At 35.1% G+C, this 13,734-nt stretch overlaps 1 protein-coding gene across 12 annotated transcripts in view; it reads right to left on the reverse strand.

The window, feature by feature from the left end:
* Positions 1-269: 269 nt before the first annotated feature.
* The window catches only part of LOC149572724 (putative protein phosphatase 2C 33), a 79,969-nt gene continuing 66,504 nt past the window's right edge, over positions 270-13,734 (reverse strand). For all 12 annotated transcript variants that reach the window (XM_089813805.1, XM_089813811.1, XM_089813804.1 and 9 more), the window contains 3 exons: positions 1,597-1,714; positions 1,012-1,235; positions 270-878 (listed from right to left, as the gene is read on the reverse strand). In XM_089813805.1, coding sequence (XP_089669931.1) covers positions 471-878; positions 1,012-1,235; positions 1,597-1,714 — 750 coding nt within the window. In that variant the 3' untranslated portion in view covers positions 270-470. The remainder of the gene's footprint in view (positions 879-1,011; positions 1,236-1,596; positions 1,715-13,734) is intronic.

The following is a 13,734-nucleotide window of genomic DNA, read 5'->3' on the forward strand; positions in this document are numbered from 1 at the left end:
CAACCTAGAGTGTTTCCCCAACTCCATATGAAGAGTATTACCACTTGACTTGCTAAGAGAACTACCTTGAATCTCCCACTAGACTCATTTGATAAAATTTGCAATTATATTTTACATTAAATCACACTTGCAAAAAGTAGTGTTTTTAGATTGTGTGTTTTTCTTAATTTGCATGCTATCCCATAGACTTTATTTAACCTCATAAACATTAAAATTATCTATCTATTTAATATAATAATTTTAAATATATAAATATTCATAAGCAAATATTAAAATAAATAGCAGTCTCTCATTTGTTTTTAAAATATATATAATCAATAAAACCACAATAATTGTTCGCAAAAGTCTAAATATTTATTCCCATCCACAAACAATTACAGCTTCAGTGCTCTTACCGGATCCGTTCTTGAAAGATACAAGATATGGTGACAGAGAAAAGTGGGGTTCAGTGAATGAATCCTTCATAATTGTTAATCTCCCTTAATGAATCTGGGCAAGCTTAAAAGAGAGTTCACTCTACTCATACCATCTAGAGCAGCCCATTCGTCCGTAGCAATACATTCAGCAAGGCTACGACGGGATTCTTTGTTATTATGCTCCTCTTGTTTTGCTGGATTTTCAGTCTCCTCTTCCCCACCTGTATTACTACTGCTCAGAGCATTATTGTGAGAGGTATCATCAACATCTACATCCTTACTTACCCGAGATTGGGAATCAACATACAAACATACTGTGGCACAATCATCCATCCTGGAGGTTGGGTATTTATGCCTCCATGCACGAGCTGCTCTCTGAACTACTACTCTCGCAGCCTCTTCTCTACTTGGTGCAGATGACACTAAGCGAACAACTTCTTGATTTGAAAGGACATCCCAAACCTGCATCATTACCACATCCTCCACCAATTTTAGAGAAAATATTCACAAAATGGAGATCATAAGAAGATTATAAGTTGTCAAAAGTAAAAGAGATCGTTCTACGAAGCCGGATATGCAAAGCTATGGAATTTACCCCGTCTGTTGCAAGCACAATGAACTGATCTCTACTTGTGAGATGTCTGTATGTGATTTCCGGAACAGCAATAACGCCAAAGTCCTTTAGGCAAAAGTCTCCAAAGGCTCGAGCCATAGCAAGTCCTGGGGAGTCATCATTTGGTAACCAGACTCTATATACGTCAGGTTCATCTTCTGAAGAAAATACTCGACCTCTGCACCGCCTTATCCGTTCTGCCTCCTCTGCAACACAACTATTTTAATCTTAGCACGCTATACAAAAAATATGTTCTAACTTTTCTTCAAATAGAAAGCAATCATAGCGAAACTTTACAGAACGGTCACTCGAATTCAACATCTTCATATGCATTAGAGAGCAAAGAACTATGTTATATTCATGGACATCCATTCATAGCAGCATAAGTTCCATCTTGACCTTGATGGTTTCTTAAAGCAAAACCTTTACAGGGATAGGTAGAAATCAATGAATCCTTAATGGCAGGGCGCAGAAAAACGAACACTGTATCTGTACCTACTTTGCTAGTGCCAACTGCCAAGACAATGTAAACATCTCTTGGCTAAATATTAGAATTGAAAAGCTTACGAGGTATGTTTGGTTTTAAATCGACAGTCAATTGAACGGCCATCAATTTGTCATCATCTGATAATGTTCCCAAAATAGCCCGTGAATCTCCAACATTTGCAATCACAAGGTCCTGATCCTGATACATGATAACTAAAAGTAAGGCAATATACTAGTCAAAAACCAGACGAAGAAAGCCAAATTTATATATTTAAAATCCATGTACATATCACAACTCAAACTCCAATGTTCAGGAAGAGTTCTTAATTTGGCCATATATATACAAGGTTAAGAATCATTTGCCCAATCATCATGGCTCACAAGACCATAGTTCGTTCCATGAAAGTCCTACCATAGTGAGACAGAAGAACCACTGACCATCCTGCATTTGTACCTCAAAACTGCATCAAAATTATGCGCAAAATTTTTCACCTAGAAGTCTTAGGGGAAGGGTTAACAATATTGAATCTTAATACGTAGTTGCACTTCTACAGACCTCACCCGCATTTCCACATCCTCCGACTCCCCCGATGAAGCAACCTACATTGCCACTAGATGCTTCGGATGGTTTGAATCACCATCCAATGTGCTTAAGAATTGCATATATTCATTTATATCAAATACATTTGTAATTCCTTAGGTATACTGAAAATTCTAGTTAACTAATAGCAATGGCCATAGTCAAATAGCCGTATATGTTTATATTGTGAACATTACGGAGCCCTTCCCTTCCTTGTAATAACAATTTTTTGAAGATTTCCTCCTCTGATTTATAAGTTGTTGCATTGGGCTTAAAAGTGTACCATTTTCAACTCAGTTGATGATTACAATCTTTGAAGTCAAATAAAAATAGGAATTCCTGCAAGGGCAAAAGAGCAAACTAGGCAGATAGAGAAAACTGATACTAAGACTTCAAGGGGCAATGTCTAGGAGGAAGTGTTGCTGGACTTTGCTTCAATCCTATAAATCTACTAATTTGGAAGCTAGATTACAATATATCTTTTTTTTCATCCATTTAGGCATCAAACTTGAACTTTTTAGCATTTCAGAAGTCTGAAGGTATGTTGAAACAGAGATTCTGGAAACAAGTTAACTGATTGAAAATATATTTGCTGGAACTTTGGTTGTCATTTAAGTTGAGATAAAATCTTGGTCGTCTTAGAAATGAGCATTGTTTATGTACGCTAATACATGCTAAAGTCTTAACACTGTCATTCATATTCTATAAAAATACAGGAGTATAATGTGCATTTATGCCTATTGCATACTTTCTCTACATTACATTTTCCCATCCTTTCCTTTAGCTATGCATCTGATGAACACATGGGCTAGAAAAAGGTTTTTGGAATTTATACCTCATAGTTGGTTTCAATTCCAAAGCTATTGGAATTTTATTCCATGTGAGAAACATTTTGTTTCAGTAATCATTATTTCCTTATTGAAATACACATGACTAGAAACCATCTTTGGCTGAAAATCAGTTGATTGAGGAATATAGGGAAAATTAGGGCTTATGTGTTCAGATGCTCGGAAATGGTGAGATCTTGGAGTTAAGAATTTGGTATAATCTGAATTCACGTAGAAAGAGGAAATCACTGACTAGAGAAGAAAGCAGAAAATTTGCTCCCATATATGATATTGAACCTGTCAAGATTTATGTGAGTAAATCCCTAATCATCCGAAGAAACAGGATCATTTGCACAATGACATAATGTTGTTATCAGACTTCATTTAACGTCGAGGCTCTTCCAACTGAAAATGGCATCAATGGAATCAATGACTTTGGACTATAATCAGTTGAAATTGCTTATAAACCAGAAAGATGCAGTTAGCATTTTAGTTGAAGTATTGGACACTGTAACAAGTCTTGACCACCTAACTAGCCTATATGTATTCATGAAGTCAAGCATGCATAAGGGATTAAACTATGAAGCATAGTTTCTGAAACATAAGGCAGAAAGGAACGACTGCAGTCATAACTTTAAATTGTAACACTTTTCTCCAGTTAGAAGCGACTCAAGCTTACAGTTGACAGTGTGCAACAACAACATTAGAGCATGTCTGTTGGTAATGCTCACAAATGTCTAGGTTCAATGATCTCTGAACCAGAAGGAAAGCACACATGTTGCAGCCAAGGACATGATCAGAAGGAAAGCGCAGACACATGAAAGAAGATAGAAGCTGTTATGACAAGATTTTCATGACAAGTATATTTTAAAATATTTTTTGATGATTGATCCTTAGATTGTGGTGCCATACAGCGTATGACCAGATGGGGAAGTCTGCACTTCTTATCACAAGACACTGAATGAGAAGACTGGCATTTATGGTCATGAGACTCCTGACAGTTTCATTGAAGTATCTGGCAAGGGAGCATTCCAATAAACATCAACTGAAAGAGTAAACAGCATTGTGCACAATGATTTCTGTATACCAATATTGGGATCACAATTTGTTGATTGCAGGGAAGATTGTAGAAGTAAGCTTGATAATCCAGTTATTGGCACAAATTCATATCATTTAACTCATTAAATGAAACTGTTATGAAAGAAGCATGAAAAATGTTAACAGGGTTTGTACACAAAGGTTGATTCCATTGCAACAAAAAGTTGAAAACATGGATTGTTGCAACCACACTCAATGGCATATTAATTATTATAAAGTAAAATATGTGATCTGGACATTCATAGTGAAGAAGATGTTAGTGATGATTGGCTAATGAAGAATATAGTGGTAATGATATAGTTCTTTTGCATCACAGATTCAGAAAATTAAACCAAATCCATATAACTGACTCAAAATAGCTAGACTTACATAGCTTGATGCTTTAGAAAATCTTGGAAAGCTTCTGAGCTTTAGAAATACAAGTTCACAATCAAAAGAATATGAAATTCCAAGAGTATAAGAGAGAACACAATATGGGAAAGTGTTCAGATTTCAAACTCCAAAGCACTTGGAAAAAAATGTGAATCTATAAAATAGGAATCACTAGAAAATTGATTCACGAGGTGGGAATCATCATCTCTATTGATACACCTCTCAACAAATTACCAAACTGTAGGATGACCGATTAAGGATCTAACTACAATATAATACTGCATAGATTGCATATATAAGCACATTAACAAATGCAAGTTACACCCAGACAATATATATTGCCAAATTATATAACATACATGTCATTAATGGAACCCAACAAGGTGGGTTTCCCTCACTCCTAACGTTCCACCTAAAACATAAATTTGAAAGATGATGAGCAAGTTGCATTAGGAAGCCCAATCTCATAAAAGAGGACATGTCTTCACAATCGATCTGATTTGGATCACATAAGCTAGCAAAATTAGCTGAATAAACTCATTTTGCAAAAGCGTGTAACTTGAAACACTCGTAAGCACTCTAATGTGTAACAAAATTCAGAAAAAACATAGTTTACTGAAAGGCGCAGAACACAATGCAGATATGCAAAAGGTTCGGGAGAGATTCAGACACCTAGAGAACAGAAACAGCCTTTGAATAGTCAGCATCTGACATGTTTGAACATAGTCAAAACAAATCAACATGATCAGTAGGGTCAAAGTTGTCTTGATCTAGAAGAGCTTTTGGAAAAGGTTGAGCATAGTCGAAAGAGTTCATACATGCACAAATTAGAAAACTCAGCAGGAATTCAAGGAGCTGAAGCATTCTGTATGGTTTTAATAACTTTTAGGATATTTGCATTCAATCCTATGTTGAATTCTTGTATAGATTTATCTCTTGGGAATCTTGTAACTCCGTCTATTAATTGAGTTTCAGTGCTTAAGGGGGTTGAACAAAGTATGAGTATGCATAGAGAAAGTTAAACATTTTTTAGGTAGCTGTTTGGAATAGTAGATACCGCTTCTATTGATAAGCATAAGCCTTGAGGAGTTAAACTTCTAAACATGGAAGAGATAGTAGCTTAAGAGACTAGGTGTTACTTCTTCAGAGTTCTTATCACATGGCTATCTCCAACTCACTCTCACATATGTGACTCATTTCTGTGATGTTATCTCAGTTCTTGTTCTTTATTTCATGCATTTTAACAATCACAAATTGTTTCATTTTATGAACTGCCTTATGACACAAAAAAAATCAGTAGATATCCACATTAGATATTACATTTGCATTAGAAGCCAAAAAGGGAAGACCATGAGTCACAAGTTAGAATTCCACATTAGATGCTCCTTTGGGGATTTGAATTTGGGTCAAGTTAGAATTCCACATTAGATGCCCCTTTGGCGATTTGAATTTGGGTCTCCACAACATTAACCCAACATTTTAATCACTCGGAGTCAAGCCTCTTGGACATTTTGAGAATACTTTGTTAGGATCTAGGATCATTTGGAAGACTGTGAATTCATCTCAATGATCTCAATATATGGTATCAATGGATTTTCTATCACTTGATATGTCTGCAAGATCTCCATCTACCATTGCAGATTCATGGGTTTTATTCACATAAATCTCATACCTTCACAATTTAATACTTCAATTTTTAAGCCTCGATAGTGCCTTTTAATGGAATATCTTATTATCGATTAGAAGAAAGATTAAACAATTAAGTTTGCTCTCAAAGATTTTACTGAAACAAAGGTACAGATTGGCCTAACATCCACCCCTCTAGATGAAGGCACTACAAAATTCCAATTGGTATCTAGCACCTCACTTTGATCAGAACTGGAGCTTTACCCTTATTGAGAGATGAGCTAGAAGCTAAGGCAAAAAAGAGGAAGGTGTCCATTTCTCCAAACACCCATATAGCATGGATGATGGTCTTGAAAATAGTAAAGTTATGCCAAGAAAGAGATAGCCCTAAAAAAGATTTAATTCCTGTATAAATTTAATGAGTCAAGCCAACAAGGCAATTGTTTAAAATGCCTTGATACTACCATGCTAAGCCCTTTGTCCTACATTTTTGGGCAAAAAAACTCAAGTAGACTGAAACTAGCATGCTCTTGATGGGGGGACAAAAAAAGCCCAATATAATGGATTTCTTCATTATTGTAGCTCCGCTAGAATGACATTTGGGTGCCCAATTTTAAGCAAATAATGTCGACCTTCTATAACTCATCATGATAGCACAATTTGTAAAAAAATATTTAAAATGCAGCTTCTTTTTTCTTGTTTAAATGTAGGTTTGTCTTTAGCTTCCAATTGATTCTCCCAAATTCATCCTAGGCTATTACAAGATGAACCCATTGTCAAAAGCACACCCCTTGTCTGCATCTCTAGCTAAATCAAACTAGATTTGAACCAAGCTTGAATGCAAGGCCTACACCCAGTGAAAAATAACATTGGATTTTCCAAACTGTAATAAGTAACTATAAGCATCACCAAACATTTTTATGGTTATCAAATTAGGGCATGGTGGTACACATTCAAGTTTGCCCCTTCAAAACATCATCAACCCAATATATTTTTCAATTGTTGCATGACAAAGGCAATTCCAACATTTCTTTTTCTAAACTTCTTAAATCCTAATTCTGATTCATAATATCATAAATCTAATCCTAGGGTTAAGGCTGTTGGGACTCAATTTTAGAAAGTCAAATTTCAGTTAAGTCCCAACTCCTTTATCAATTTGGGCCATATTTTACCCATCATATATAACCAATATGAGAAAAGTTTATGTGGGTCTCTATTTGCAAAATTTACGTAAGTATTGATCTCTTTCATCCTCCTTGAGCCTATCTCTTTCATTGGATTAGGTAAAGAACTTCTTTACTACTCAAATGAATGGGATCATAGTTTCATGTCTTGTTTTTTATGAAGCCTTTTGGATGAATGCACAATAGAATGTGCACATTTCCCATTGTCAAAGTGCTAAAATTGGTCGGTGAGAAAAAAAAAACTCCATCAATCATTTGTACAAGGCAATGGAGGGGGAAAATGAGGCATTATGATCCAAAATGCAAACTATCATGCCAATTTGAATATTGTTGATGCTAGATGGAGTCACCAAATGCAATGTCACGTTCACGATACAAGATATTTTTTAAATCACTCTATCTATTAGTTCATCATTCTAGGTGGATGTAGAAGAGAGCGCAATCTTATTAAAATGAATTTCCTTATTCTTTCCTAACATAAAGAAAAGATGAGCAACCTTAGTGGAGTCATTCTTGTCTAGGTAGGCAAAAGGATTTTTCTCCAACATATGTTTAGTTCAATATGTGATGAAATTTTTAAATATTAATTTCTAAATTAATAATATTCAAACTGATTTTTTATACATTGAATGAGATTCAACTACTCAAGTTTATTAATAAATTTTGGTTTAGTGATGGACCTAATATCAGATGGTAGTACTCTCTCTGGTACCCTTTCAGGTATGGCTTGACCACCTCCTGTTGGTTTTTAGATTGAAGGGAGGGATTCGTTAAATGAAAAAACAGATTGACACTTTTGTCAGATTGGATTCTAGCTATGATGGCTCTAAAGGAATCTATTCTAGAGCTTGTGTGCTTTTAGACCTCTTTAGGCCAATCTTCCATTATATATAAATATCTTTTGCTATAGATTCATGGCTGCAATGTGTGGATATTCAAAGATTTCTATTCACGTGCATTTATCAATCAATTGGATTACAAATAATCAGATTGCTCTACTGATAAATGGTAGTGGGGCTTTAGTCTGCATTGCATCCCTAGAAAAGAAAACCTTGGCAAAGACTTCTAGAGGAACTCCCATTATAGCTGTTTTTTTGCATCTAACAGGTCAGTGGAATTGAAGGAAGTTCATATTCAAGAGGAGTAACAGTTAACAGATGGAGGGAAGGTTGTAATAGTGAGACTTGTTGAGCTCTTGAAAAGCTAAAAGGAAAAGACTTATGCAACTTGATTCAAAGATAGCCAATGTTAGGTATTTCAAGAGGCCAACCATGTGGTAAAACTCAACAAGAAGCATAATTGAAAATCACGCGTGCACAAGCTACAAATGGAAGCTCATGACATGTACAGAGATGAAATGCAATTAACTATCAAGGGCCTCTTTTCTCACCACAGCAAGAGGCTTGTAGAGTCTCAAGTTGGATAATGTAAAGGAATGCAAGATCTCTGACAGAGCAATAGAATGAGTGAAGCAATGCCCTTGACTGAGATTCTAATATATTATTTTAATGAACCAATCTCCTATGTACAGTGACTGTATTTGAATTATATCAAATACTTCAAAACAGGTATCAACATTGATATAATAATCTTCAGATAATACTGTGAAATAGTGCAGGATATATGTCTTGGATCGAATGCAGATTGTAGTGATGTAGTTCACTGCTGAAGATACTAATTATGCTGTGTATTAATGAATGTTCTCTTCACAGCGAATACACAAGATATTTATATAAAACGCAGAATCATGCCCACATAGGGACATGACTCTATGCGATACTTGATGTTCTCTTCGCAGCGAATACACAAGATATGCATATAAAAAGTACAGTCATGCCCACGTAGGGACATGACTCTACGTGGTACAAGTACCGCGTAGGGTCATGTCCCTACGCAGACATTGAAAAGTCAAAACTTATTAACACCGATTCAAATCAGTGCGATAACCCAAAGCACAGGGGTCCTTAACAAGTCAATATAATATGACTGCTGGTGGCTTAGATGCCATGATAACAGTATAAGGATATATATATATAGTACTCTGATTTATCACATGCTTCAATTCAACTAAAGCTACTACTCTTATACTCCCTCTTAGCAAGGGAGGACTGAATTATCAATGTTTTCTCACCATGGTGATATTCACTTGATATGTGCATTGACATCAGATTTGTGATGTCTATCAAGAGAATATGTTATCTGATTTCCGACACTCCGGGACACCAACTTAATGCAGTCTATCAAATAACAAATAATCAAAATGCCATGAAATCTATCATGACAAGTATCATGATCCCCGGCACTCCGGGACAACAACAACTTAATTTAGTCTTATCATGATACGTTTGTTATCATGACTTCTGGCACTCCAGGACAACAATTTAATGTAGCCTGTCATGATAACAGGTCAAGCTATTGATATGATTGTCGCCTTACAATAAAAACCTTAAAAACATATACCAATGAAAGATCGGCAGCTTTCATGACATAATCCACATATGAAAGATAGTAACTCTTTTAACATCAAGAATTTAAATGAATATATATATATATATACACACACACATCTTACAATATAACTGAGAGTCATTCTCAAGAGTTATAATCACATTTTTCTCATCCCAAGTTTACCTCTAATATGCTCCACTTTAGGTTTGGAGAGAAGTTTAGTGAATATATCGGTAGTTTTTCTCATCAGTGCTAATGTATTCCAAATTGACAACATTTTTGTCTAGCATATTTCTTAAGTAGTGATAGGGAATGTAGATGTGCTTTGATCACATGTGGAAAACTAGATCTACTGATAACTTTATGCAACTCTGATTGTAAAAATACATAACTGTAGGGTTCAGAGACTTCCCAAATAATCCAACTCCTAACTTTCTTAACCATACTGCTTCTTTGGCTCCCATAGAGGCAGCTATATATTCAACTTCAGTAGAACTTAGGGCAACTGATGACTGCTTCCTGCTAAACCAAGATACCATTGCAAATCTAAGGCTAAAACAACATCCTGTAGTACTTTTACGATTGATGGAACTATTGGCCCAGTCAGAATCCAAGTACCCTTGTAGTTGAATCTCAACATGATCTTATAATCCAAGTACCTTATAATCCATAATAGAATGGAGTGACAGAAAGGAAAAATAGAACTATTATTAAATTCGCAAAAACCATGATGCATGATCAAGATCTCCACATCTCAATCTGGGCTGAAGCATCAAATACTATAGTATACATCCAAAATAGATCTTAGAGTCCTGATTTTCTTCCCTATTTGATTTTTGACTAATGCTTTAAATTCTTTGAACTTTGATAATACTTCATTTGATTCCTTAAGTTTTAGAAAGTAAATCCAAGTTTTCCTCAAGAAGTCATCAATAAAAATTACATAATACACGAAACCTCTTAGTGAAGGTACTGGCATAGGACCACACAAGTTAGTGTGAATAAGTTCAAGCACAGTTTTTTATTTATGTTCTCTATGAGGGAATGATCCTTTGATAGTTTTTCCTAAAGCACATCCCTTGTAGGTTCCAATATGATTAGATTTTAGACTAGGTAGACCTGTTACAATCTTTACTATCGATGGTAAAGCAAAAATCAAGGTGACCTAGCCTTCAATGCCAAATTTCATTAGAGTTTGAAACTTCATGGTTTAAGGCTAGGTTTTGAGAGCTACAAAGTTTATACAAAATTCCATCTCTAAAACCTATGGTGATAGCGTTCTTGATATTGGAATTCTTCGGCCAAGATAGAACTTTATCTTCTTGAGAGGTGACATGATACCCTTGATCTGCTAGGCCTGAAATGGAGACAAAATTCATTTTGATGCCAGGTACAAATAGTACATCTTATAGTTGTAAAGTAACTTCGGTTTTCAATTGTATTGAACAAGTCCTTATTCCTTCCACTAGATAGGTGAAGTTGTCCCCTATTGTGACTTCTGCAGAGGAGTGACCTTCAAATGTTTCAAATTGGTCTTTGAATCCAGTTATGAGTCGAGATGCTCCACTATCTATTATCCAGGTGTTTTTGTTGGTGTTTAGTTCACTTGATAATGCTAAAAAGAATAGTGAGTTTTCTTCCTTGACTTCAGCTAGGGCAGCTTGAATTTTCTTACTTTTTGGGCAGTATTTGTGAGTGTGTCCAAATTCATCACACTTGTAGCATTGAACTTTAGGCATGTCTCTTTTCTTGTATGTTTGATTACTCTTTCCCCTTTTTCATTTCAAATGTTTTTTCTTCCCTTTATTGTTTGTGTTAACTTGAATAGTTTGTATTTCTCCCTCTTGATTAGGACTAGTTCTTCTTGTAAACAGTTTTGATTCCTCATGTACAGTCATTCTTGAGTTGGTCAAAATTTGGGAATTCAGGTCAAGCACTTATTCCTTGAATAAAGGACTACCAAGACATAGGTAAACCTTTGAGAGCTATTAGGGATAATTCTTTGTCATCAACCTTATTTCCAATTGTTGAAAGTTGATCTTTTAACTCTGCAATTCTCATGAAATAAGATGTGATAGTCTCTTCTTTATTCATTTTGATGTATAGTAGTTGGTGTTTCAAAGTGAGCAGTCTGCTGGTATTATCGACTTCAAATGTGTTCTAGATAGTCATAAACATCTCATAGGCGGTTTTTGGATTTGATATGGAAGGAAGTATATGATCTTTAGACTTTAACATAATCTACAATAATTTTCATAGCTTTGTTATTATGCCTTTTCCAGATTGTTTTATCTGGTTCATTTTCAGGCATAAATTTTCCTCCATGTATCCTTCTAATTCAAGTTCTCGAAGGACGATCATACTTCGAATTTTCCAAGATATGAAGTTTGAACTTTGAAGCACCTTCAAGTCTATCCTCCAGCCTTACATGGTTGACCATGGTTGCAATTTAGAATTTATTTAAATAGACTTGAAATTTGAGTGGTAAACAAATATTTAAAATCTATCAGTTAGGCTCTGATACCATGTAAAGGAATGTAAGATCTCTAACAGAGTAATAGAATGAGTGGAGCAATGTCCTTGACTGAGATTCTGATATATTATTTAAATGAACCAATCTGCTATGTACGGTGACTGCATTTGAATTATATCAAATACTTCAAAACAGGTATCAACATTGATATAACAATCTTTAGATAATACTGTGAAATAGTGCAAGATGTATGTCTTGGATTGAATGCAGATTATAGTGATGTAGTTTTCTGCTGAAGATACTAATTGTCCCGTGAATTAATGAATGTTCTCTTCACAGCGAATACACAAGATATTTATATAAAATATAGTCACCACATAGAGTCATGTCCCTACATGAACATTGAATAGTCAACACTTATTAACACTGATAACAGTATGACAAGGAACCCGATTATATGTAAGGCAGTATGAGATTCAATATATATAGTACTCTGATTTATCACATGCTTCAATTCGATTGAAGCTACTACTCTAACAGATAGTAATGCAAACTCATTCCAGCCATGCAGTTACTTTTCTTGGGAGCATTCTTGGGGAATATTTAGGCATATCCACTCTAAGAAATAGGATTGATTGAGGCAGAAATAGATAAATGATTTGGTCTCCATTCATACAATCTTAATCTTCGCTTAACTTTGAATAGTTTTTCATTTCTCTAACGAACACTAGTAGGTTGAGAATTGGTGTGTAATTTCCTCTTCCTGCACCTACTTAGTTTAAGGTTTCCATTAGCCTATTTTTGGGTTCCCATTGGTTAAGTGGATTTGGTTGAAGACAAAATGTCCTGTGAAAAGCTCCCGCAGGTATTTTCAGTGTTTTTAGCAGTGTTTTTATTTTTAGCACATGCCTATTTTTAGTAAGTGCTATTTTGAGCGCTTGGTCTTGGCTTCTCTATCCTCTTAATTCAAAGAAAAATGCTTTGCAATTTCAGTGCCTGGTTGAGTTCTAAGTTTGACACAATTATATTTTATTTGTTTCTCTTTAAGTTATTTATATAAAGTTGCTTTATCCCTTGAGTAAAAAAGGGAAACGTTTACACAAACTGTCCCTCCATTGCTATGCCTAGGAAAGGAGGGCAATAAGGTGTTTTTAAAAAGAAAATGTTAGACTTCATAATGTAATGCCAAGGTGAGGAGGGACTTCAGCAGTATACAAGATTTATATTATGTCCTCAAAATGTCACACCAATACTAGGAGATGAATGAAGTTCTTTAAAAGTTCATTTTTATGAGCTCAAAAGGGGCTGACTAGTAGAGGTAATTTTATATTGTTTAAAAGGGTGAAACGAGAGGAATGAATTCAAATTCCAATGTATTTCCCTAATTCTTCCGTCTTCTTATAAATTTGAATTTGCCCTCTCAAATACATATATTGGATTTCACAACGTATGGAGATGTTGGAATGAGCTCTGAGAGTTCTTCTTTTTCTGGTTGAGGACAAGAACCCTCTTACTGGTTGCTGGTTTTGGTGGTGAAACATTCACCCTAGCTGGTTGGTTGGAATAAGATTTAATTTATAGTGATTTTGGCTTGTGTTGAAGTATTGGGTT

This window comes from Cupressus sempervirens, chromosome 2 (assembly GCF_028749045.1).
Source record: "Cupressus sempervirens isolate cs-2001-9-10 chromosome 2, ASM2874904v1, whole genome shotgun sequence".
Classification (NCBI taxonomy): Eukaryota; Viridiplantae; Streptophyta; class Pinopsida; order Cupressales; family Cupressaceae; genus Cupressus; species Cupressus sempervirens.